Genomic DNA, 27,080 nt, shown 5'->3' on the forward strand with positions numbered 1-27,080 from the left:
GTCGTCTTGGTAGGTGGTACACTACTCAATGGTGAGCAGTGTTGATGGAGGTGGCTGGTACGTCTTGCTAGTACGAGTGGTCACTAGTCAGCACACTGTTGTTGGGACACTTCCAGGACCGCGAGGGCCACGATGGCTTGTCCTGAACCTTTTACATACCTACAAAAGGAAATGTTATAACGGTAGGTGCACCCGCCCTGAGGAAAAAAAAATCAAAACTAATACTAGAAAAATTCAAAAAATTCCAATTTTTTTATGTGGTAGATAATTTGATGCACGAGGTTCGATTCAACTTTCAAATCATTTGAACATCTGAGCAGCTCTCGGCAAAAAAAAAAATTCGGGGTCTGTAAAAATGTTTATTGTTCACGCACTGTTCTGACCCAATTTGTCCTTTTTGTTGAGAGCTGCTCAGATGTCCAAATGATCTAAAAATTGGAGCAAACCTCACGCATCAAATTATCTACCACACAAAAAATTGGAATTTTTTGAATTTTTCTAATATTTGTTTTGATTTTTTCTGACCAGGTGCAGATGAGGCTGGGCACCAAAACGCCGCACTCATGTTATGGATAACCAAATGATGCATACATGGTTCATCAATCTCTTCACTCTTAAAGGCACCCCCTCAAAAAGTATGATGCTCCCTCCGTTCCACAAGGATAATCCTACATCTATGAAGAGCCTACGAAGGCTAACATAATTTTCTTAACTAATTAACTTGCATCCCCCTGATTTTGAGGAGGGTGGGCCGCTTCATCCTTCTATCTCTAATTCTATTTGTCCACGTTGCATATTATGTAAAATACGTAAGCAGTATTACATAGGTGTAGCGCCATAATATAGTGCATATAGATTTTTTAAAAAGTAAAGCCTCATAAACTTTGACCAAATTTGTAGAGAAAAATATTTACATCTAGAATGCCAAACAAATATCATTAGGTTCATCATAAGATGTAGTTTCATATTTTATATACTAGTAAGATGCCCATGCTATGCTACGTAATCACATGAAATAAATTGGACTCGCAAAAGTACAGACCCAAACATATAGTAATATGATTTTCATTAAGAGAAGGTTAGTATTTAGCCATATCAAAAGTCTTTACTTAACGACGCTACAAACATCACAGAGTTACATGGAGCCACAGAACATTTCATTATGATTACATCCATCTTTAGCTAAGACATGTGCACAACTATTTGCAACCCAACATGCCTCCAAGCCATTACATTTTACTTTACCCAGAGATCACACCAATTTGATATGGCATTACACTACCTTTCCCTTCATTAGTGAAACTCGGTTTCAGTTACAACAAGGATCACAAAAGCACTTGCCATCATTGTCCACGGCACCGTCCACCCAAAATTAAGCAAAGTGAAGTAACACGGTTCAAAAATAGCTCAACCTAGTATGCAGGCCACGATCTAGTTAATTAAAGACAAAACATCAATCTATTAGCAAAATTTATTTTCACGGTATTACTATGTGCATAGAAAAATGCATGCACTTAGACTTACCTATGCGCTCCACCCTCCACACGTAACATTGTCGCCACGACAATAGCACGCTCCTCGGCGAGTTTTTCCAATGTACTTAGATTATTAGTCACCAACTTGTCCCATACAACTAACAAACAGCAAGGCAAACCTTACTAATTGCAGCCAACAAAATAAAAAAAGACCATGAGAACAAAAGTATGAATACAATTCTGAATTCTTAAACTATGGCAGTTTCTCAAGGATTAGTTAAATCAAACTTCTAAGCATTACAAATTATAGGTTTCACCACAACTGATATTTATTAGTATAGAAAAAATCCTTCTTCAAAAATCTTACTTGGCAGACACTAGTAGAAAACAGGGCTTTCGTTCGGGCCTGGCCAGCCCATTAGTCCCGATTCCGCACGAACCGGGACCCATGAGGTGTATTAGTCCCGGTTTGTGAGCCCAGGGGGCCGGCCGGGCCACGTGGGCCACTGGTCCCGGTTCGTCTGGACCTTTTGGTCTCGGTTCAACGCACGAACCGGGACCAATGCGCCTCGCCCCTGGCCCATGACCAATAGTCCCGGTTTGTGCCACAAACCGGGACTAAAGGGTTGGTCCTGGTTGCGGCCAGAGTTTAGTCCCACCTCGCCAACCGAAGGGCGCTCACACCGGTTTATAAGCCCGTCCCTCGCTGCCTTGTTGAGCTCCTCTCAAAATGAAAATAGATGCCCTTATACAGGGAATTTGACCTAAATTCATAGTGAGTTTCTCTGAAATTTATAGAAATTTATTATGAATTTAGGTTGAATTTTCTCTATAGGCGCATCTATGCTCATTTTTTTATGTTGGGGTTGGCGATCTTTACAGACTTTTTGTGTGTTGAATATGCACCATTCAAAATCAATCTCTGCTTTGAATGGTTCATTTTGAACACACAAAAAGTCAGGAGTTCAAATAAGTTTTAAAAAATGAAATCCCTTTGTAACAGACGAGTTTCCGTATGAAATCTTGATACTTTGAAAGAGATTGTCCGTTTTGTACACGAAGTGCATCCAGTTTTTGCCGGGACCCTCTCAACTTTCTTGCACATGCTATGTGGATGAAATGATGATACCATGCCAACTTTCAACCTTTTCAGAGTTCATTTGAAATGCTTTTCAATTTTAGGGTCTTATAGCTCAAAATAATTAATAAATGCATGAAAAATAACAAATAAAATAAATAAGTAATTAGAAACAAAATAATATAAACTTTATTAAAATATATAAGTAGAAGCAAAATAAAATAATTAATAAAATTTATGAAACTAAAATTAACAAGGTATTTTCTGTTCAAAACATTATAAGAAACCTCTAGTATTATTGAAATTAAAATCATATAAAATTGATGCAACTAAAATTATCGAAGTATTTTCTGTTCAAAATCATTAAAAGCAAAAAGAATTTTCATAAAGAACTTTTTTTGATAGAAACTTTAATAGCAAAAAGAATTATCATAAAGTAAAATAAATAAGTAATTAGAAACAAAATAAAATAAAATAAATAAGTATTTTGTTGTAAGTAAAAACAAAATAAAATAAATAAAGCAAAAAAGAAAAAACTGGGAAAAAATAAAAAAATGCCACCTACTGGGCCACCACGGCGTGAATACGACTAGAAACCCATCCATGGGCCAGGATTCAGGCCCGCAGAAGGCCCAGCAGGCCCACAGGCATAGCAGTGCAAGATTAGGCCCAGAGGCCTGCAGTTCAGAGGAGTTCAATGGAGATGGCGGGGCAGGGCTTATAAACAGGTCCTGCCGCTCCTCGGCTAACGAGGTGGGACTAAACATCCCACCGCACCGCGGCTTTGGTAGGCGCAGGACATTGGTCCCAGTTGGTGCCACGACCGGGACCAATGCACACCTTTGGTCCCGGTTCGTGGCACCAACTGGAACCAATGCCCAACCTTTAGTCCCGGTTGGTGCCACCAACCGGGACCAAAGCCCTCTGCTTCCCGCCCTTTGGGCTGCTGAAAAGAGGCCTCTTTTCAGCAGCCCAAAGGGCGGGAAGCAGAGGGCTTTGGTCCCGGTTGGTATTGGTGGTACCAACCGGGACTAAAGAGGGGCATTTGTCCCGGTCCGTGACAAGAACCGGGACTAAAGCTTCATGTATATAAGGCACACTTGTGAAAATTTTGGTTTGCATCTTGCAGTTCGCCCCCGACGACGCGTGGGGAGAGGACGCCGCCAGGCTGCCGGACGCCGTCGCCGTCGCCCCCGCCCCGGAGCCCACGCCGAAGCCGTCGCCATCGCCCCCGCCCCGGAGCCGACGCCGACGCCGTCCGCCGCCCACGCCGTCGCCGTCCGCCGCCAACGCCGTCCGCCGCCCACGCCGTCGCCGTCCGCCGCCAACGCCGTCGCCCGTGCCCTGCTCCGCGCGCCCGCCCGGATCCTCTGCACGCCGATGCCGTCCGCCGCCCCCACCGTTGCCGTCGTCGACGCCGTCGCCGCTCCCGCCGTCGCCCTAGCCGGCCGGCCCCGCTGTGAGCCGCCGCCGCCCCGAATCTTTATTTTTTATTTTTTTGTATATGTATTTTTTCCATGTATATATACTAGTAAGTGTTTAATAAAATTAGTTAGATTAGTTGAATTATATGTTTTTCCATGTATTTTAGATTAGTTGAATTAGATGTTTTTTGTCAATTTATGTATATATATGTGCATATTTAGAAAAAAATTGTGTTGAACTAGTTAAATATAATAGAACTAGTTAAACAAGTTTATTTTTAGTAAGTGCTTAGTAGTTGAACTAGTTGATTTAATAAAACTACTTTATTTTACTATAGAAGTAGTTTATTTTAGTAAGTACTACTTTATTTTATTTATAGTAAGTGCTTAATTAGTAGTTGAACTAGTTGATTTAATAAAACTACTTTATTTTACTATATATAGAAGTAGTTTATTTTTAGTAAGAACTATTTTATTTTATTTATTTATAGTAAGTGCTTAGTAGTTGAACTACTTTATTTTAGCAAGAAAATTAATAGAACTAGTTTATTTTTTTAGTTCAAGCAATTAATCCCGCATCGACGTCGACGATTCCTATCCCGCATCCTCGTCGTCGACTCGGCGGAGGAGGCCGGCTTGATCAGAGGGGCCATGTCCGGGACTGGGCTCCGCCGGGCTGGTTTTGGGAGGTGCTACCTTCCGGTGGGCATAGGTTGGTGAGGAGCCAGCCCGTCGTTGACCCGATCCTTGTTTGGTGGCGGTCGCGTGGGCCAGTGACGGTGCCGAGGCTTCCGGACACCGCGGAGGTGGTACGTCACCGTGTCAGCGAGGAGGACCAACACGTCCGTCGCTACATGGTTGTGTTGGAGGGCAGGTTCGACAATACCTGGCAGGTTCTTCATGGATCTCACTGGAGCTATGATCCTGTGATGGTTCCGTCCCTTTGGGTGTCCACCGCCCGCGCCGATACCCGTCGGGCGCTACTGTTCTAGCTGTACTAGCGATGCTATATGTATGATAGTATTCGAGGTGTATTAGTGATAATATTCGACGATGTACGGACGCATGGAGATGATGTAGTTTTGCTTATAATTGAATGCATCCTAATTTGAATACTACTTTATTTTGTGATTTGATTTTGCTTATTGAATGCTCAAAGTGGAAAACTACTCCTACTTTGAATGCTAAAATTGGAGAGCACTATGCAAGGCGTATGCATATGATTAGTTGATAGCTTATAGGGTTTTTGTTTTCGCAGAAATCTAGGAGCCCCCGGCCCCTCCATCATTCCCGCCGTCGTCCCCGTCACCGCCCCCTCCGACATCGAGGTGAGACTAGCCAAATCCTTTTTTAGAAAGATAATTAAACGATATTTCGGGTTGACTGTAAGTCTGTCGAGTCTCCACCATATATGAGAGGACGAAGAATCCCGACTGTTGTCGTGGGGGTAGCTTCTCCTTCGTTCCCGTGTGCGAGACAATTTGGTGTAATGCACTCGAGAACGAAAGGAGGAGCTACCATACCATCACCGATGGCCGCAAATGTCAGAGAGGAATCAGTGAAGGAGAGTTCCACCATATATATATGAGAGGACGAAGAATCCCGACTGTTGTCGTGGGGGTCGCTTCTCCTTTGTTCCCGTGTGCTAGACATTTTGGTGTAATGCACTCGGGGACAAATGGAGGAGCGACCATCACCAACGGTCGAATGTATACACCACGTGAGCTGAGAGTTTTCAAGAAAAGACTCGACAAACCGATAGTCAACCCGTGATGAATAATAATAATCTAACTTAGGTTTTTTAGTACATATATTTAATTGTAGACGTTTAATATTTGAATTATGAACATAGGAAATGTCGTACTCGGACGACGAAAGTCTCCCGGAGTGCGACTGGTGCCACGACGACCGAGGTCAGTGCGACAGGCCTCACCTGGACGAAGATCGGCGCTTCAGTATTAAGCTGGAGGAGACCTTCGATGTTGAAACGGTACGCAACGACGACAAGTGTTATTTTTTCGTAATTAAGCACGACTTCAACTATTTCAACGTGTAATTTTCATCTTTTACAATTCGGCTAGCTTATCCCATGCCATGCAAGACGCTACATCTTGGAGAGGATGGGTTTTGAAGACCATGAAAGTATGGAAACAAAAAAAATTCACCTAAGGACCCATCATGATATAGATTTTGAAGTAAATCTGTATAATTCTGAGAGCGTAACCCATTTTGGTTGCAAAAATTGGGAAGCATTTTGCAAGATGTATGGTTTTGATGAGGGTATGCTTGTCACCACGGATCTTGGTGATCCTGACATCGAGCAAGACAATATGGACATTTGGGTCCTTGTTGATACGCCTCAAATTCTACCGCTATGTGAGTTTCTCATACATAGTTATTAGCTAATTTATATTGTTCATTCAAAATAGTTGACAGCTTATTATCATTGACAGCTTATTTTGATTGTTCAAACAATGTGGGGAACATGGTAGACAGAACCTACTACACCGATGGCTCTGAGTTAACTTATAAGGAGAAAACTCATCTGGTCGGATTTTGTACTGATCTTGAGAATTATAATATCTATTGTAAAACTCCTCCACATTATGGTCAATACGTGCCACTACTGCACGTGTTGAACTACGGTAACTACTATGGAGATACCCTGGTAAGATTTCTTACTATTATGACATCCGTGCATCTTTTGCATACTTCTAAAACTAGTACATCATTGCTAACTATGAAGTTATTACTATGTTTTTCAACAGATAATCCCAGAGGATTGTGTGCCTCATTTGATGTATCATAATGGTAGGCTTGATGTTTTGAACATACAACCAGGTCATCCTACGAATCTCAACTGTCCATACCGGATTTCTAAAAGAAGTGGAGACATGCAAATCAAAGAATGGAAAAAAATGTATGGACAGTCGCAAGGAGGTTCTTGGAAGCAAAAGGAAGCGAAGTGCAAGAATTGGGGACAGGATGATCTCCATTCTCCATAATGGAGAGTCAAGGTCTATATTATTTTATGCTATTTTACCTTATAGAGGGTATTTCGGTCCTACCTAATACTGATGATCATGTGCTAAGAACAATTAAGTAGGGTTGGTTCGATGACTATGAGGATGATGATCATATGACTGATTATTAATAACGAGTAGAAGTTGTATGATGATGATTAGTAGGACTTGTTATTATATATGATGATGCATGATGCGCGCATGAAGAGTTATTATATATCAGCGGGTGAAATGAACATGGATTGGATTGAAGTGAAGGCAACATGCATGTGGTGCATGTCGAAAGTAGTACAATCCAAACTTGATCAAGTTAGGATTAGTATTACTTTCGACATGGACCACATGTTGCCTTCACTTCAATCTAAGCCATGTTTAGGCATAGCAGTACGTAGCGTTGGTAAACCAAGCACGAAGATATAAGAGGACACTTCTCTCTAATAGCTACCTAATAACAACCTAAATTAACCCCCAAAACCCCTAAATCAGCCCATTTCAAAAACAAAAACAAAAACCTCAGCTCCAGCCAGATGCTGACGCGTGGATGCCTATTGGTCCCGGTTGGTGTCACCAACCGGGACCAAAGGCCCCCCGGCCTGGGCTGGCCGCAGCGGCCGCGTGGAGACCCATCTGTCCCGGTTCGTGTAAGAACCGGGACTAAAGGGTTAGGGCATTAGTAACGACCCTTTAGTCCCGGTTCAAAAACCGGGACAAAAGGCCCTTACCAACCGGGACAATAGGCCCTTTTTCTACTAGTGAGACTGAATACATTCTACTACAACCATGAACTGCAGATCAGTAGTTAAATCAAACATGTGAGTATTCAGCATTACAAATCATAGGTTTCACTGCAGCTGATATTTATTTGTACTAAAAGAATCTTTCTTTAAAGATCTTACTCCTCGTATTCTTCTCTCCATCGGAACAATAGGGCCGTTATGCTTATTACTAAACTTGTTGAAGAGATGAAATAGAACCAAGGTCTATCTTTTTGATCAGAGGTTGAATCGATCATCAGAAGAAGAATTAGGCCAAAAATTAGAATACATTCTGGGAAAATGAAACTTCCATTGAAAAGAAGCAAATGAAACGCTTTCATAAAAATTCTCGTAGAATCGAGAATGAAGTTTTCATTCTGTACATGCCAGATCATGAATTAGTAACTGCATCCAATCTCCGAAAAGTCCCGATTGTTTTGATTTTTGAAATGGGATATTTACGGAATAGCTATGCCATGTTGAGGATCTAGGCTGACGGTTACAGGATATACGCCCACCAAGAGCATGATATACTTTCAAGGGATAGCAGGTTGTAAGATGTGCATATAAGCAGCATCCCACAACATGATGGCCATACAAAATAAAGAAAACAAAAAAGCTGAAGTTCTAAATTCAAGTGTGCTCTATATTGTACATCCCTATTTCTGATCATATGTCTATAACAATTGTTTGAATTAAGCACCAAGAGATACGTTTTTCTCATGTTCAGGGAGACGAACCATACTTTCTAGAACACATCAACCATAGGTAAAATTTCACTTATTTCACACCTACATATTTTTCAAATACTCACATGCCCTAGAAATGTAACATCTGTTTCAGTTGCTACAAGATGACCCATGAATCTTGCTAGGTATGCATTCCCCGCGATGTGACTTGGGCCTCATAAATACAAATTTCTTTTTATATTATAATTTGATTTAAGTCCTGTTTATCCCTACTAAGCATTATTTTTACTGTTTCTGTGAACAGAAAAGAAACTTGAAAAAGAAGGCGAATGAAGACACATACTACACGCAAAAGAAATTTTTCTATGGAGACTAATACTGCAAAGGACCTTACATTTTTTCAGCAAGCTGAGGGAAGACATGGCGCCTCTCTGTACTGAATCTACAACAGAAATTGCAACAATTACTCAGCTATAGAAAGTAGTCAGTGATAATTTGATTGCCATTCAGCAGAGGGGATCAGCTCAATTATTCACATACATGATTTTTATTTTTTTATCCTTGGAGGGAAAATATTAATCACCGAACACCTTCAGCAGACCATTGTTGTATACTTGTATTTTATTAGTTCATAGTTTGTGATGTCATTATACAAGAACATCGAGGAAGTCCAAACACTGTGGACGAAATTTAGAATTCAAGATTTCTGTCTCGTGCATATGTTCAACTTCAAACATAAACTGCAGTTTAATAAGCTATAAACCAACCGATTCAGAACCAACATGGTGTACCTTGTGGATACGTACAGAAAGCGCAAGTCCGAAGAGGCCGATGTGCTCGGTTGGAAGGGGAAAAGGCAGCGCAGACCACGACGAACTGTCCGCTTCCTCGTTCCCGCGACGGTGAGCGAGCGACTCGGCAGTACCGGCGACGGTGAGCGAGCAGGGTAGCAGCAACTGAATCTGCTAAGAGGTAGAGGAGAACAACGGAGTATAAGGGATGGGGAACCCCCTGCGGGTGCGGCATCGCTGTTTGAATTTTGAAGGGAGGTGGTGGAGCTCAAGGCCGGGGAGTGGGATTGGAGGAGAGGCGGCAAGACAGTTGGGATTGGGGGAGGCCATGAGAGCATGCAACGGGAGAGACGAGGCGGACAGATTGGGGTGAATGACCGATGCTAGCAGGCGCAATGAGGTGGTTTGACTCTACTGTAAGCCCTTCACGTAATGGCGGTTGGACTCTTGGTATTGTGTATTTTTTTATTCCCATCTCATCCAGGAGGGCAGACGGACCACGAACTGGCTCTTTTAAAGAGTAAAGATAAAGATATAAAGATTTGGTATTATAGATACAAATAGTTTTCTTTATAGACTCAGTCAAAGTTTTCAAACTATGACTTTTCTAAAATCTATACGCACAACATTACGGAACAGGGGAGTATGGTATAAAAGTAAAACGACAGTCAAAGAACAGTTGTTTTTGAATACTCTAGTCATGATCAATTTTTATGCACTTTTAGAGCAACTCCAACGCGCCAACGCAAACAGACGGTGAATTTGTCCGCTTTCTGTCCGTTTGGGTCAGCCCGGCGGACACCAATGTTCGCTTCCATGTTTGGGTCGGCGCATGCGCCCAACGCTGACCCGACCCATTTCGACGGTGCGAAAAAAAAAATACAAAACATTTTAAAAATAAAAACAAACATTAATTAAATATTAAAGCCGGCCACGAAGGCCGGCGATAGTCCACGCGTCCACATCTTTATTAATTAACAACAAAAAGCTAACTATGAGGCGGCACGCTGACCCACTCTCGCACTACTCCCGTCCAGGAGTAGCGCTCGACGGGGGCCGGCTCCGGTTCGGCCTTGACCGGGGACAACGGGGCCACCAGCGGCAGGACGCAGTGGCCTGCCGCGGAGAGGGCCATGGCCTCCTTCGCCACCCTGCGTCGCTCCTCCTCCTCGCTCTCCCGGAGGACAGCCGCCATGGCCGCCTGGTAGGCGGCCTCCGCCTCCTGGTCCTCGTCGCGGACGACGAGCGGCGGCGGCGAGCTGCGGGCGACTTCGCGGACGCCGCCTCACCTCGCCTCCTCGTACTCGAAGGCGAACCAACGAGCTCAGTTGGGCGAGTCGAAGGCGTACACGGCGTCGCTGCGCTGCTCCGGCGTCAGCAGCGCCCGCCGGTGTCGTACCCCCTCCGCGTGCGCCCTGGCCGACCATGGGCCGCCGGCACCGGGATCCTCTCTGGATCCAAAGGCCAGTCGTGTAGCAAGGTCACGTCCGGGTAGGGGAGAGGGATGCAGTGTGATACGTCTCCATCGTATCTACTTTTCCAAACACTTTTGCCCTTGTTTTGGACTCTAATTTGCATGATTTGAATGGAACTAACCCGGACTGACGCTGTTTTCAGCAGAATTGCCATGGTGTTATTTTTGTGCAGAAATAAAAGTTCTCGGAATGACCTGAAACTTCACGGAGAATATTTTTGGAATTAATAATACTGGCGAAAGAATCAAGAACAGGGTGCCCACACCCTGTCCACGAGGGTGGGGGGCGCGCCTACCCCCTGGCCGCGCCCCCTGCCTCGTGGGCCCCCTGGTGCTCCACCGGCCTCAACTCCAACTCTATATATTCACGTTCGGGGAGAAAAAAAATCAGAGAGAAGGATTCATTGCGTTTTATGATACGGAGCCGCGCCAAGCCCTAATCTCTCTCGGGAGGGCTGATCTGGAGTCCGTTCGGAGCTCCGGAGAGGGGAATCCGTCGCCGTCATCATCATCAACCATCCTCCATCACCAATTTCATGATGCTCACCGCCGTGCGTGAGTAATTCCATCGTAGGCTTGCTGGACGGTGATGGGTTGGATGAGATTTATCATGTAATCGAGTTAGTTTTGTTAGGGTTTGATCCCTAGTATCCATTATGTTCTGAGATTGATGTTGCTATGACTTTGCTATGCTTAATGCTTGTCACTAGGGCCCGAGTGCCATGATTTCAGATCTGAACCTATTATGTTTTCATGAATATATGTGAGTTCTTGATCATATTCTGCAAGTCAATAGTCACCTACTATGTGTTATGATCCGGTAACCCCAAAGTGACAATAATCGGGACCACTCCCGGTGATGACCATAGTTTGAGGAGTTCATGTATTCACTAAGTGTTAATGCTTTGGTCCGGTACTCTATTAAAAGGAGGCCTTAATATCCCTTAGTTTCCAATAGGACCCCGCTGCCACGGGAGGGTAGGACAAAAGATGGCATGCAAGTTCTTTTCCATAAGCACGTATGACTATATTCGGAATACATGCCTACATTACATTGATGAATTGAAGCTAGTTCTGTGTCACCCTATGTTATAACTATTACACGAGGAACCACATCTGACATAATTATCCATCACTGATCCAATGCCTACGAGCTTTCCACATATTGATCTTTGCTTAGTTACTTTACCGTTGCCACTGTTACAATTAATACAAAACTGCTACTGTTACTTTTGCCACTATTACCGTTACTTCCATACTACTTTGCTACTAAATACTTTGCTGTAGATATTAAGTTATCCAGGTGTGGTTGAATTGACAACTCAACTGCTAATACTTGAGAATATTCTTTGGCTCCCCTTGTGTCAAATCAATAAATTTGGGTTGAATACTCTACGCTCGAAAACTGTTGCGATCCCCTATACTTGTGGGTTATCAAGACTATTTTCCGGCGCCGTTGCTGGGGAGCATAGCTCTATTCTTTGAGTCACTTGGGATTTATATCTGCTGATCACTATGAGGAACCTAAAAGACGAGAAAACCAAAATTTATCCCTCAACTACGAGGGGAGGTAAGGAACTGCCATCTAGCTCTGCACTTGATTCGCCTTCTGTTTTGAGTAAACTTGCGACACCTAAACCTGCTTTTGCTATTTATTCTGATATGTCGCATGTTATTGATGATGCCACTTCTGCTATGCATGATACTTATGATGAAACTACTTCTATGCTTGATAATACTGTGCCACTAGGTGAATTTCTGGATGAACAACTTGCTAGGGCTAGAGAGAATGAAATTATTGAAACTGATAATATTAATGAAAGTGATGATGAAGATTCCCCCCTAGATATGAATTGCCTGGTGTGCCTGAGGGTTATGTTATGGATGAAGAAACTGCTAGAGATTTTCTTGCTTGCAATGATAGATATGATCTTAAGAAATTGTTAGCTAAGCTGAAAGAAAAATCTTTGAATGCTAGAATGAAATATGACCCTGCTTTTGCTACTTCACCTATCTGTATTTCCGATAAGGATTATGATTTCTCTGTCGACCCTGAGATAATTACTTTGGTTGAATCTGATCCTTTTTATGGCTATGAATATGAAACTGTTGTGGCACATCTTACTAAATTAAATGATATAGCCACCCTATTCACTAATGATGAGAAAACTCGTTACTACTATAAACTTAAATTATTTCCGTTCTCATTAAAGGGTGATGCTAAAACATGGCTTAATTCTCTTGATCCTGGTTGTGTGCGTAGTCCCCAGGATATGATTTATTACTTCTCTGCTAAATATTTCCCCGCTTTTGGGGATATTACTACTGAGTATAAACCGGCCAGGAGAGGCCGGGTTATCCCCATAATAGGTTATTCATATTTGAAGCCCATGAAGAAAAGGAGTGTGGCGCTTTACAGAGGAGATCTAACACGAAGGCTTAGGGCCCAAAGGCGGATTAGGGTCCATAGACATAAACCGCCATATGATGTATAGCTTGTGTTGTAAGATAAGAAAAGATAGAAACCGAGCCGGACACGTTGATGAGTCGGCCTCGGGATTCTGTAAACCGCCGGGCGTCAACCTGCGTATATAAAGGGACGACCCAGCGGCGGTTTAGGGAGAACACACAACAGCTCGAGAGCCAGGCATAGCGGATTCGCTCCCTGGTCATCGAAACACTAGCAATTCCACATCAACTGGATTAGGCCTTTACCTTCACTGCAAGGGGCCGAACTAGTATAAAACTCTCTGCGTACTTTGTCCGCTTTAACCCCTTTAAGCTAACCCGTTGCGATGGCTCCATGACTAAGTCCTTTCACGAGGACATCTGCCGTGACAAAACCACGACAGTTGGCGCCCACCGTGGGGCTATCGCATGATGGTTTCGAGTTCTTAGAGGGCAGCTTCGAAGGGCTCAAGGGATACGCTGTGGGCCGGATGACCAAGAGTCGTCGTGGCAAGATCTACATCGATGACGCAGGCTGGGGCCCCGAGGCTGGCTCAATTGAGTATGGGTACCGGGTCCCCTTCGGCGGCATTCACGTTTTCATTGGCAAGATCATCGAACCGGGCCCTGAGCCGGACATCTGCACCGACCTCGTCGAAACGGCTCAGCGTGCGAGACCCGCCCGGGTTCAGCCTGCCGTGAAGCGTGCCTTTGTGGGAGTCATCCACAGAGCGGAATCTGAGGTTAGATCGGCATCTGGTGATGAGACCGTCATTTACTCTGATGATGAGTCATCTACCGGAGAGACCGAGTCGTTGTACCAGTTGCAAGATGGCCAGATTGGGGGTTGTTCCGATGGCGACAGTATTCCAGACCCCTTTGATCCGCCGAGCCGGGTTGCGATCTTCATGGCCGGTACACAGCCTGCGTAGCACTCCTCGGCTGCAGCGTCAATGATTTCCGGATGAGTAGCACCGACTGCAGCCGGGGCAGGAGGCCCCGCGCGACCGCCGGCTCAGGTTTTGTCCGATTTATTTGATGCTTTGGCAATGTTGCTGGCAGAAGTTAACCCGGCGAATCAGGATGAGCATAACACGGAAATTGCAAAGGTAAAGGATCAGATAACTCAGGCCAAGGCAGACCTGGCAGCAGAGGATACCAGGATAGCCGCAGAGCGGGCCGAGTTGGAGGCACAGGCTTACCGGCTTATGTTGGATCAGAGCACGTCAAATGATGTCATGAGGAGAAGGTACCGGTCTCACCTGCCTCCGGTTTATGAGGCAAGGAATCTCTTTAACACTCCAGGGGCAGGAACCAGCAACCAGCCAGTAGTAAACCGGGCGGAGGCACCTGGAACGGGGGCGCCGGTTCAGCCGCGCCCGATGGATCCACCTCGTCAGAACAACGTCCTGTCACAGCACGTCCCAACACCACTGGGTCATTACTCTAACCCGTTGGATAACATTGTTGCCGCCGCTTCACGATTGGCAGCTCTCCCGATCGAAGGCGAATCTCTAGTGGCAGTTGAGACACGACGGGCTAGGGAGCTCCTTCAAACGGCCCTGACTCAGCAACATGCTTATTTATATAGCCGCGAGACGATTCATTCCACTCCCCGCCCGAGCCGAAGTTACAGTAGGCGCATTGATGAACCGGCTGTGTCAAGCAGTGTGCGGAACCGTAATCCACCCCGTGGCCATAACCCGACGGGTGGTGGTGCCGATGCTCAGAATGTGGTGGACCAAGGAGGAGCGCGTCGAGAAGCCGAGTTAGCGGCGCAATACCCGGCCCGTCAGCTTACTCCGGTTCGTCCAGCAACTTCGGTGGAGCCACGGGTTACCTCTAGTCCTTTGGGGGTGCTGTGCCTCACCCCGGCTTTACGTAATGTACGGCTACCCAAGGATTTCAAGGGTCCACGTAAGGTGCCCAATTACACCGCCGATTTATCCCCTGAGTCATGGGTTGAAACCTATGAGATGGCGATGGAGATGCTGGATGTGGATGATGCGGCATGTGCTAAATACTTCACCATGATGTTGGAGGGAACGGCTCGCACTTGGTTGAAGAACTTACCAGCTAATTCCATTGGGTCATGCGCTGAATTAAGGGCCCGGCTTATTCAGAATTTCAAGGACACGTGCAAGCAGCCCATGTCAATTGTGGACTTAGCTGCCTGTGTCCACGAGGAAGGAGAATCAACAACCCATTGGGTGCGCCGGGTTTCGGAAATTTTGCATTCATCGGACCGCATCAGTGCTGATACAGCAGTTTTAACGTTGGAAGGCAATTGCCGGTTCACACCTGTGAAGTTGAGGTTGGGACGGCTCAAACGTCACTGCAATGACATGGGGACGCTTATAGCAGCTCTGGTTAAGTATGCTGACTCTGATAGTACCAAGGACCCTGAGTCTGATGATGAAAAGACGGGAAAGGGAAAGAAGAGCAGCACCACCAAAGGGCAGCAGCACAACCCGGCAGGTCATGGAAACAGTGGTAAGCGTAAAGCGGATAACAGTTTAGATTTTGTGGCTAACACCAACACGGAGGATAATGGTCAGCGTCGTAAGGGTAAACTGCCCCCGCGTGGTGGAGGATCAGGTCCCAATCCTGAGCGCCTATCTCACCTGTTAAACCAGCCTTGCCCAAAGCACGGGTCGCGAGAAAGACTAGCCACGCACCTCTTGAAGGATTGCTTTATTATGCGGGAGTTCAAAAATTCGGATCTTTTCTGATACGATCATGGACCGTCCGGCGGTTCGGGACCCAGCTCTCATGGGCCGGGTTATGGCGGAGGCAGTTCCGGTTCAGGTTTTCAAGGTAACCAAGGCGGACATGGCAATCAAGGCAGTCAGGGAAACCAAGGTGGTTATAATCATCAGGGGAGTCAGCAGCAGCAGCAGTCGGGTTACCAGAGCTACCCGAAGAAGTTGAATAGTGGGCAGTATCATGTCTTCACCACTAGACTGTGCAAGTGCGACCAGAAGCTTCATAAAAGGGCAGTGAACTCCATTGAACCGGCGGTTCCACGTTACTTGCGTTGGTCTGAATAGACCATTGTGTGGAGTCGAGAGGATCATCCACCCCGGGTTGATAATCCGGGTCATCTGGCATTGGTGGTGGCGCCTCAGGTTGGAGGATATAAGTTCACCAAGGTACTCATGGATGGAGGGAGTAGTATCAACATCCTTTATTATGAAACCTTCCGTCGTATGGGGTTAACAGATAAGAATCTTAAACCATCAAACACCGTTTTTCATGGTGTGGTGCCTGGTAAATCGGCGTATCCAGTTGGTAAGATAGCTCTGGAGGTTGCTTTTGGAGATGAGTACCACTCGAGGTCAGAAACATTGACTTTTGAAGTGGTGAAGATCAAGAGCCCATATCATGCCCTGTTTGGACGGCGGGCTTATGCTAAGTTCATGGCAAGGCCCTGTTATGTTTATCTGCAGCTCAAGATGCCGGGTCATAAGGGGACCATCACCGTACATGGAAGCCGTAAGATCGCTTTGGAATGTGAAGAAGGTGATGCGGCTTATGCTGAGTCGGTTTGTGCAACAGAGGAGTTGAAGTTCTACAAGGAGGATGTTGATCCGGCGGATATGACTTCTTTGAAAAAGCCAACTACAGAGCATGATCCGGCTTGAACTTTAAATCGGCTGATGAGACTAAGCTAGTTGATTTTGTTCCTGGCGATTCATCCAAGCAGTTTAGCATCAGCGCTAACTTGGATCCGAAATAGGAAAGCGCGCTCATCGAGTTCATCCGTGAGAACCGGGACATCTTTGCGTGGAAACCTTCTGACATGCCAGGTGTACCGAGGGAACTCGTTGAGCACACTCTTAATGTCGATCCCAAGTTTAAACCGGTCAAGCAGTTTCTCCGCCGGTTCAATGAAGAAAGACGCAAGGCCATTGGTGAGGAGGTAGCCAGGCTCTTGGCGGCTGGGTTTATCATTGAAGTATTTCATCCTGAGTGGTCGGCTAATCCGATGCTAGTCCTTAAGAAGAATGGCACTTGGCGTATGTGTGTGGACTACACATATTTGAACAAGGCTTGTCTAGCAGATCCTTTTTCCCTCCCTCGTATTGATCAAATCATTGATGCTACGGCGGGTTGTGAGCGTCTGAGCTTTCTGGATGCTTATTCTGGTTATCATCAGATCAAAATGATAGTTAAGGACCAGGAAAGACAGCTTTTATAACTCCCTTTGGAGCCTTCTGCTATGTATCTATGCCTTTTGGGCTCAAGATTGCCCAGGCGACTTATCAGTGTTGTGTGCAGAATTGTCTTCATGATCAGATCGGGTGCAGTTTTCATGCTTATGTGGATGATATAGTGGTGAAGTCTAGAAAGGAGGAGACATTGATAGATGACTTGAAGGAGACTTTTGATAACCTCCGGGTTTATAAGATGATGCTTAATCCGGCCAAGTGTGTCTTTGATGTACCGGCGGGCAAGCTCTTGGGCTTTCTGGTGTCTAACAGGGGCATTGAAGCTAATCCGGAGAAAATCAAGGCTATCACTTCTTTGGCTAAACCGAAGTGTATCAATGATGTTCAACGCTTGGCAGGCCGGATTGCAGCCTTAAGCCAGTTTATCAGTCGCCTTGGGGAGAAGGCCATCCCTTTATATCAGATGCTGAAGAAGACGGATGACTTCGTCTGGAGTGATGCCGCCAATGAGGCATTTGAGGACCTAAAGCGGCAGCTAGTTGAACCGTCTGTCCTTGCTGCTCCTGTTGATAAAGAGCCCTTGTTGTTATATGTGGCTGCTAATGCCCGGGCTGTTAGCGTGGCTATTGTGGTGGAGCGCAAGGAGGCCGGAAAGGAGTATCCGGTTCAACGGCCGGTTTATTATATCAGTGAGGTACTTTCCAAGCAGAGGTACCCACATTGGCAGAAGCTGGTGTATGGAGTTTTCATGGCGAGCCGGAAGCTTAAGCAATATTTTCGGGGTCATCCCATTACCGTGGTCAGTTCTGCTCCTTTGGGGGATATAATCCAAAACAGGGAAGCAACTGGCCGGGTTGCCAAGTGGGCCATTGAGCTTGGACCTCACGGGATAAAATATATGCCTCGGACGGCAATCAAGTCCCAAGCGCTGGTGGATTTCATCAATGACTGGACAGAGTTACAGGCGCCAGAAGAGAAGCCGGATCATACTTATTGGACTATTCATTTTGATGGGTCCAGGCAATTGGAGGGCTCGGGGGCTGGAGTCGTATTAACTTCCCCACGAGGTGATAAGTTTTGTTATGTTCTCCGTTTAATGTTCCCTTGCACTAACAATGCAGCTGAATATGAGGCTTTACTCCATGGTCTTCGAATGGCTAAGGAGATGAATTTAAGCCGGGTTAAATGCTTCAGTGACTCGGACCTGGTGGCTCAACAAGTGTTTGGTACTTGGGATTCCAAGGACCCGCTCATGGCAGCATATCGTCGAGAGGTGGATATTGTTGCGGGTCACTTCAAAGGTTATCAGGTCGATCATGTGGACCGGCGGAAGAACGAAGCGGCGGACGCTTTAAGCCGTTTGGGTTCCCAACGTAAGCCGGTTCTACCCAACGTCTTTCTGGATCTGCTACATAATCAGTCGGTCAGGCTCCCTACAGAGGAGGATCTGGCTGTTCCTGATCCGGAGGCTCAGTTGGTGGCAGCTCTTCATATCATCCCAGATTGAACGGTCCCATATTTGGCGTATATGAACCGGGGCGAATTACCGGAGGATGAAACTTTGGCCAGGCAGGTAATCCGGCGGTCCAAATCAATGACTATAGTCAATGGAGAATTACATCATTGCAGTGTGACAGGGGTGTTTCAGCGTTGCGTGTCTCTTGAAGAAGGCCGTGAGATTTTGCGTGAGATCCACGAAGGCGATTGTGGTCACCACGCCGGTTCAAAGTCCCTGGTAGCCAAGGCTTTTCGTCATGGTTTTTATTGGTTGACGGCCATGCAGATGCTGAAGACTTGGTCAAAAAATGTGACAGCTGTCAGAAATTTTCACGCCGAGCTCATGTTCTGGCTCAAGAACTGAGGATGATTCCAATCACTTGGCCGTTCGCAACTTGGGGGCTGGATATGGTCGGGCCCTTTAAGAGATCCAAGGATAAGAAGACCCACCTGTTGGTGGCAGTTGACAAATTCACTAAGTGGGTGGAAGCAGAGCCAGTCAGTAAGTGTGATGCAGCCACGGCGGTTCAATTGATCAAGAAGGTGATTTTCCGGTTTGGTTTTCCACACGGCATCATAACTGATAATGGCACTAATCTGTCCAAGGGTGCTATGAAAGAATTTTGTCAACGAGAGCACATCCGGCTTGACGTATCATCAGTGGCTCACCCCCAATCTAATGGTCAAGCGGAGAGAGCCAATCAAGAGATCTTGAGAGGAATCAAGCCCCGGCTCATGGTCCCTTTGCAACGGACGCCGGGTTGTTGGGTGGAGGAGTTACCTTTTGTGTTATGGAGCATCAATACCATGCCCAACAGATCTACGGGTTACACGCCTTTTTTCATGGTTTACGGAGCAGAGGCGGTTCTCCCTAGTTACATCCGTCATGACTCACCTCGAGTGGCGGCTTATATCGAAGATGACAATGAGAAGGCACGACAGGAAGCGCTTGACCTATTAGATGAGGAGCGTGACATTGCAACAGCCTGTTCGGTGATTTATCAGCAAGATCTGCGTCGTTATCACAGCCGCCGGGTTAGAACCAGAACTTTTCAAGAAGGCGATCTGGTGCTCCGACTCATCCAGGATCAGACTGATATGCACAAGTTATCCCCGCCTTGGGAAGGACCCTTTGTGGCCAGTAAGAATCTGCATAACGGGTCATACTACCTTATCGATGTTCGAGAGCACAAAGACTCACGTAAATCGAAGGAGGAGACCCACCGGCCGTGGAATATCGCTCATCTTCGGCCTTACTATACTTGAGCCACATGCTCTTCTTGTGTACATAGTTATGACAATGTATATATTATGATCAATATAATAAATCGGAGCCTCAGCTAAAGCGGGGTCTCTGTTGTTTTTTACATCATCTGTGGTTACATGGGGGTTTCTGTTCATAAAGCGGAGCTCTGTCTACCCATTGATCCTGCTTATAAAGCCATATCTATAAAAAAAATCACTTGGGGGCTTGGTCGTATTCGAACCATAGCTACACGTCTTGATCGGCGCAAGGCCACCAGGAAAATGAATTGGGGGCTTGGTCGTATTCGAACCATAGCTACACCTCTTGATCGGCGCAAGGCCACCAGAGAAATCACTTGGGGGCTTGGTCATATTCGAACCATAGCTACACCTCTTGATCGACGTAAGGCCACCAGGGAAATTACTTAGGGGCCAAAGAGAGTATTGCAAAAGCACAACTCAAACATAGGCACCCACTAAGCACAGCTCAAAATATTGCTCAGGGGCTCTTTGCTTCTCAAAGAACAAAGAGTCTACACCCTTGTAATAGGCTATCAAGCTAGGCTTGGAAGTCAGGTGTATTCACCTAAAACCCCGGGTTATCCTGCCTTCTTTAAGTAAGCCACTCCGTCAAGGTAAACCTAGTATGACCCGCCGAACGTTTGGCAAGTCAATCTCATATACCCTGAACTTGCCAAAGTTAAAACGACGATTGGTTAATGTGAGGTCCATCTTAAAAGGCTTTGTAAAATGGTTTAACTCAGTGGCCTGGCAGCCCATGAAAAGCCTCGATTTTGGGCCTGGCAGCCCATGAAAAGCCTCACATGTTCTTTTTATGGTTTTATTTGCCAAGTTTTTTCTCCTTTGATGAGGTTTATAATATTTTATGATAAACCGGCGTTTATTGACCCGGCTTGGTTTTTAACTGCAAGTTGTCAGTACATGATTAATTATAATCCGGCGCTTATTGACCCGGTCTGGTTTCGACTACAAGTCGCCAGTGTTATATATGGGTAATCCGGTGTTTATTACAACCCGGTACGATTTTATCATAAACCGACAAAATATGGAAAGAGTTATCAGTAGTCAAGATTGGGGTTATCGCCCTTACTGCAAAAAAGTTGGTCAACCAATGATGTGATTCAATGTCACAGGTATAATCAATTCCATATTTAATTATTTTCAAATACAGCCTTGGTTATAAACCCTGGCTATACTTTTGGGCATCATGACCCGTCCGGCGGTAAACCGCCTGGACACTTTCAACTTCTTGAATGTAGGAACAGCTTGAATAAATCGCTACAGATTATGAGCAGACATAATATATCTTAAGCTTGGCGGATTAACAATGTCAGGCAAAATAAATATGCGCGATGGCATAGCAGACCAACTGTTTGAACTAGCCTATTACAAGGCGCTTTCATGCCCAAAAAATCATTGTTTTCAGCAAGGGTTGCAGTATGCAGAAGGCTAAACCGGCCTCCGGATCATGACTCGTCACCAGGCTGACTTGACGGCTGTGGATCATCTTGCGCCGGTTCATCCTCCTCCTCTCTACCAGTGGCTGGAAGTCAATGGTTGCCCAATCGATCCCAGTTAGGGCTTGGAATACAACTTCATCGCTTATAAGTGTGGACGGTTCAACGTCAGGGGCATAGGTATGCTTACGGATTGGCGGGATAAGATTTTGAGCATCCGGAGTTGGTGCAGCGACCCGTTTGTTGTTGACGTCATAACTCGCTTGATAGTGTGCAAGGTCAGTTTCTTCAGCCCAATTGGCAAGCCAGTGGATGCATTTCCCTGGTTATGGCTCAGAGGTCATTATTATCAAATTCTGATCCGTCTTCCCTTAAGCTCGGGTAGCCTTTACCCACATCCACCGGATCAAGGTCAGGCACCCATGCTTTAGCCCGGGTTAGCGCGGTCAGAGCACCTTCCCTTGCAGCCAATCTTTTTAACTCTTCAACCCGGGCAGGCAGCATTGACAACCTTTCTAAGGTTTCCTTGATTAAGGTTGGGGGCGACTTGTTATGAGAAGCAGTGCAGATGATCCGTTGCGCGCCAGTATATAACTGCTCTATAAGAGTATAGGCAGCCTTCAGTTTCTTCTGCATGTCAGAGCCCAGATGGGTAATGCGAGTTCCTGCATCATTATGAGCATCAGTAAACCGGCAACTGATGGAAATGTATGTTCAAAACTTAAAGTGACGATATTTACCAAACACATCAGTGGTCATAGGATTTATCTGCCGCTTTAAACCAGTCAGCTCTTCTGCCACCGGTTTAAGGGCCGCTTCCGCATCCTCAGCTCTCTTTTGCAAAGAGGTTTTCTCTATGTCCCAATCCGCCCGCTCCTTCTTGAAATTTTCCTTCAGCTTCTCCACTGCTGCTAAGGCACTAGTGAGCTCATCTTTGGCTTTGGATGTTTCTGCTTGCTGGGACTTGATGTTTTCTTGAAGATTAGTGGTTTGGGCTTCCTTTTTGCTCAGCTCAGCCTATAAGAGATAGACATATAATGAGTTGGTAGTACATATTTGAAGTACCAAGCACATAACAAGTTTTACACTTGATACTTGGGGGCTAATGCCTATTTGCTTGTTATCAGAAATTTTTACAAGTCCCAAGCACAATACAAGTATTATTCTTGGCACTTGGGGGCTAATGTATATTTGCTCAAAGTAACATTATGGGTATTCTTCTAAAGTCCCGGTTCAGCTTGAAAAGATAACCCGGCCCTTGGGGACTACACAGACAAAAGTGACAAGGTTATTATTCTATAGTCCTGGTTCATCTTCATAAGTTAAACCGGCCCTTGGGGGCTACGCAAGCAAAGTTGAACTATTATAAAGTCCCGGTTCAGATTGATATCATAAACCGGCCCTTGGGGGCTACTGGAGTTGATATTTGGACAAAAGAGAAACAATTATGCAGAGTTAAGCAGTAGTTACCTCATATCGTTCCTTCATCAAGTTCACTAAACCGGCTTCATAATCATGACTTGTGTACAGACGATTCAAGAAGCCAGAATGAATGTCTTGGGCGTTGAGGTGGGCGTAGCTTGGTAAATCGGCATTCCATTTGCCTTTGCCCATAGCAGAAAGCTCTTCCTTGGCACTATGGTTTGATAAAGCAATAGGGTTACCAGGGGTGGTGTGGCCAAAGCCAGTAATCATAACATCATCTGCCTTGTCATCTGCAGCCTTGACTGGGCTTGATGGTTTATCAGCGGTGCAGATTGGGCTTGATGGTTTGTCAGTGGCTCGGACCGGGCTTGTCGTTTTATCAGCATGGCCCGTTGGATCAACCTCTACTTGTTCAGCAACAAAGTCATAATCTTGTGGTGGCGGATCATCAAGCATGGCGTCAGTATTTGTTTCTTCCGGATTTGGAGTTTTTTCCAGTTCAATAACTACATTGTCGTTAGCTGGTTTATTTAACCGAGCTTTCTTGCTGGGTCTAGGCTTGGCACTGAGAAGAACAAACATAAAGGTCAAATACATCGGGCGGACATAAGGCATTAAAGGTAAAATTAAAGCATAACTCACCCAGGAACTATCTTGAGGGTTGGAAGTTGTGTGGCCGTTGACTCGCCAGAGGATGAATGAGGTGTTCCCTGATAAATCGAATCAGACGGATTAAGAGGATGTCGGAAACAACCCGCCTTGGGGTAAGAAGTATCAGGAATATAAGAGACCTCTGATCGACGTTTCCGGACTGGAGTGTTCGGTAAACTGGCGGAGGTAACTACCTGGCCGCAGTGCCGGGTTGTGCGGCGAGCTTCGTGTTGCTGCTTCTTCAAAAGAAAGTTTGGGTCCATGTGAGCTAGGGGGTGAGAAAATCTTAGTTTCCGGTTTGCTTGACGGATTTTCTGTGTTGGCAGAGGATCTGAACCGGAGGAAAGAATAATTACCTCTACATCATCAGCATGGCTGGCTTCAGCGTCATCCTGATAATAGTCATTGTCAATGAGGTGTATGAAAAAGGAGCCAAGAGAGTCAAGTTCTACCTCTGATTCTGGGTTTTGCGGATCATCATCAACATTTGGTTCAGAGGATTCAGTGGTTTTCTTCTTGGTAGGTTTTTTGGTAACCTTGGTCTTTGGGCGAGGTGTCTTTGCCGGTTTATCCTATGGTTTTTTCTTCCAGAACGGATCATCACCCTGTCAAAAATGGACAAAATTTTGAGGGAATATTTAAAAAGGATCAGGCTAAAACAAAAATTATATGATTCTTACAGTCGGAGGTTTATTGGAAGCATAGAAAGGACTTAGCCCTGTCTTGCTGCAGACAGCCTCCGGTTCGTTCAGTATTTTCTTGAGAGCCTCAGTAACTTCAGCTTCTGTTAGCTGAATGTTGATATGCCGTTGAGGATCTTTTAAGTCCCCTGTGTACTCACACATTAAACTGGGGTGCCGGCTTAAAGGCAGAATGCTCTAGGATATCCAGCAGTGAACAAAGTCAACGCCTGTTAACCCGTTTGCTATAAAGGCTCTGAGCTTTGAGAGTTGTGGTGCGTAGTTGGACCGTTCCTTTGTAGTCAGCCTCTGAGGAAATGGGTGTGTATTGCTAAGCCGGTGAGGACGATAACCCGGCAGAGGATTCTCATCAGTTGGAGACGTTTCTTGGCAATAAAACCAAGTCTGATTCCAGTCCTTGGGGTGACTATGAAGCTCGGCATGAGGGAAGCTAACATCTTTCCTCTTTTGAATAGCCATTCCACCAAGTTCAGTATTGGGTCCGTCTGTGAATTCTGTACGACGGTTCAAATAGAAGAAATCTCTAAACAGCTCAACTGTGGGCTCCTCTTGAAGATAAGCCTCGCAAAATACTTGGAAATTACAAATATTGGACACAAAGTTTGGTCCAATATCTTGAGGATGGAGTTGGAAGCTAGCAAGCACATCTCGGAATTTTTTTGATCCGGGAGGGCTAAACCCTCGACCCAGGTGGTCAACGAACACAACTACTTCTCCATCCTTGGGCTCAGGAGGATTTTCTGGACCAGGGGCCCTCCAGTGGATGACGTCTTTCTTTGCTAAAGCGCCGGTTGCGACACATCCGTTTAGTTGCTCTTCTGTAACCCGGGAAGGGACCCAGTCACAAGCATAAAATTGTTTGGCATTTCAATGGAAAGCTGGAAAAGATCAATGCCGGTTTAAGATTCATGGCTGACAAGTATAAAGCGTCGCAAGGACAGAAGGAAAATACGTTGAGGCATATCCACGTGTTAAACCGGAATCTGACATTGGAAGAGTTACAAAGGTAAATAAATCGGCGGTTTAAGAGGGGACTAATGGTACCTGCCGGATTATCATTTTCTAAAAAGCTAAACCGCTTACATTGGTATGGAAGGTACATATCTAAATGTCTAAGTAAGGGAAAAACAAGTTTCACAGACTGATATGGTAATTAAGACTTAAAATATGGTGTTTAAGACTTAAAATATGGTGTTTAAATAAAACCGGAAGATCTGCAGCGTATCAGTGAATCAAAATATATTCAGACTTAAAATACAGGTGTTTAAGTAGTTCATCAGATCCATATGAGTTTTTCTATGGGAAGAAGATGTTCTAAGGATGAAAAAGGGGATTACAACTACGACTGCGCAAGAAAATATCGGATCTGAGATCGCTGCTTACACTACGGAGATGAACAGAGAAGAACAGTTTCGAGCTTTGATGAACACCGAACCCTAATGGTGGATCTAGAGCAAGGAAAGGGAAACTTACTGTTGCTGACGGAACAGCAAAGGCGCGCCGCGTTTCTCTGGTACGTTCAGGTTGATGCAGCGGCCGGAGATGAGGTCGAGGGCAGATCTTGACGACGGTGGCCGCGCGTGAGGGTCAGGTCGGCGCACGAAAGAAGAAGAAGCAAGGAGGCACGGGGGGGGGGATGAAAAGGACCCCCGGTCTTATTTATAAGGCGAAGGGATAAGTGACAGGCGCGGAAATCGAGGAGCCAAAATAGTTGGATATGTGACAGAGCTGTCGCCTCGATTGTCGGAGACTCATTAATGAAGGTGAGATATATACAACTTTTAATAACAGGTGACGTCATGGCGGTTTATTACAATCTTGGAAGATGACGTCATGGCGGATTACAAGGTTATATGAAGGCGCTAAAGGGAGAATTTTCCTAAGTGTTGAAGATTGACATGAACAGGTTCAACTCAATCTGGGGCCTAATGTTGGGGATATTACTACTGAGTATAAACCGGCCAGGAGAGGCCGGGTTATCCCCATAATAGGTTATTCATATTTGAAGCCCATGAAGACAAGGAGTGTGGCGCTTTACAGAGGAGATCTAACATGAAGGCCCAGGGCCCAAAGGCGGATTAGGGTCCATAGACGTAAACCGCCATATGATGTATAGCTTGTGTTGTAATATAAGAAAAGGTAGAAACCGAGCCAGACACGTTGATGAGTCGGCCTCGGGATTCTGTAAACCGCTGGGCGTCAACCTGCGTATATAAAGGGACGACCCGGTGGCGGTTTAGGGAGAACACACAACAGCTCGAGAGCCAGGCATAGCGGATTCGCTCCCTGGTCATCGAAACCTTAGCAATTCCACATCTACTAGATTAGGCCTTTACCTTCATCGCAAGGGGCCGAACCAGTATAAAACTCTCTGCGTCCTTTGTCCGCTTTAACCCCTTTAAGCTAACCCGTCGCGATGGCTCCACGACTAAGTCCTTTCACGAAGACATCTGCCGTGACAAAACCACGACACCCGCTCATAAGAAACAAGCTGCTTTAAGGGAAATATATAATTTTGTGCAAATTGAAGAAGAGAGTCTCCCATAAGCTTGGGGAGGCTTCTCCAATTACTTAATGCTTTGCCTAATCATCCTCTCAAGAAAAATGAAATACTTTATATCTTTTATAATGGACTAACCGATGCTTCCAGAGACCACCTGGATAGTTGTGCTGGTTGCGTTTTCAGGGAAAGAACTATTGATCAAGATGAATTGCTATTGAATAATATGCTGAGTAATGAAAATAATTGGACAC

At 45.5% G+C, this 27,080-nt stretch overlaps 1 protein-coding gene across 1 annotated transcript; it reads right to left on the reverse strand.

Annotated features, from left to right (window-relative positions):
- Positions 1 to 520: 520 nt before the first annotated feature.
- Positions 521 to 10,076, reverse strand: LOC109751009 (uncharacterized). The gene is made up of 4 exons (XM_020309920.4): positions 9,236 to 10,076; positions 8,839 to 8,886; positions 1,525 to 1,633; positions 521 to 1,431 (listed from the first exon to the last, which is right to left on the reverse strand). The coding sequence occupies exons 1-4, from the start codon at positions 9,468 to 9,470 to the stop codon at positions 1,413 to 1,415; spliced, it is 411 nt and encodes a 136-aa protein (XP_020165509.1). The 5' UTR covers positions 9,471 to 10,076; the 3' UTR covers positions 521 to 1,412.
- Positions 10,077 to 27,080: the final 17,004 nt, after the last annotated feature.

The sequence above is a fragment of the Aegilops tauschii genome, chromosome 5 (genome assembly GCF_002575655.3).
Source record: "Aegilops tauschii subsp. strangulata cultivar AL8/78 chromosome 5, Aet v6.0, whole genome shotgun sequence".
In the NCBI taxonomy this organism is placed as follows: Eukaryota; Viridiplantae; Streptophyta; class Magnoliopsida; order Poales; family Poaceae; genus Aegilops; species Aegilops tauschii.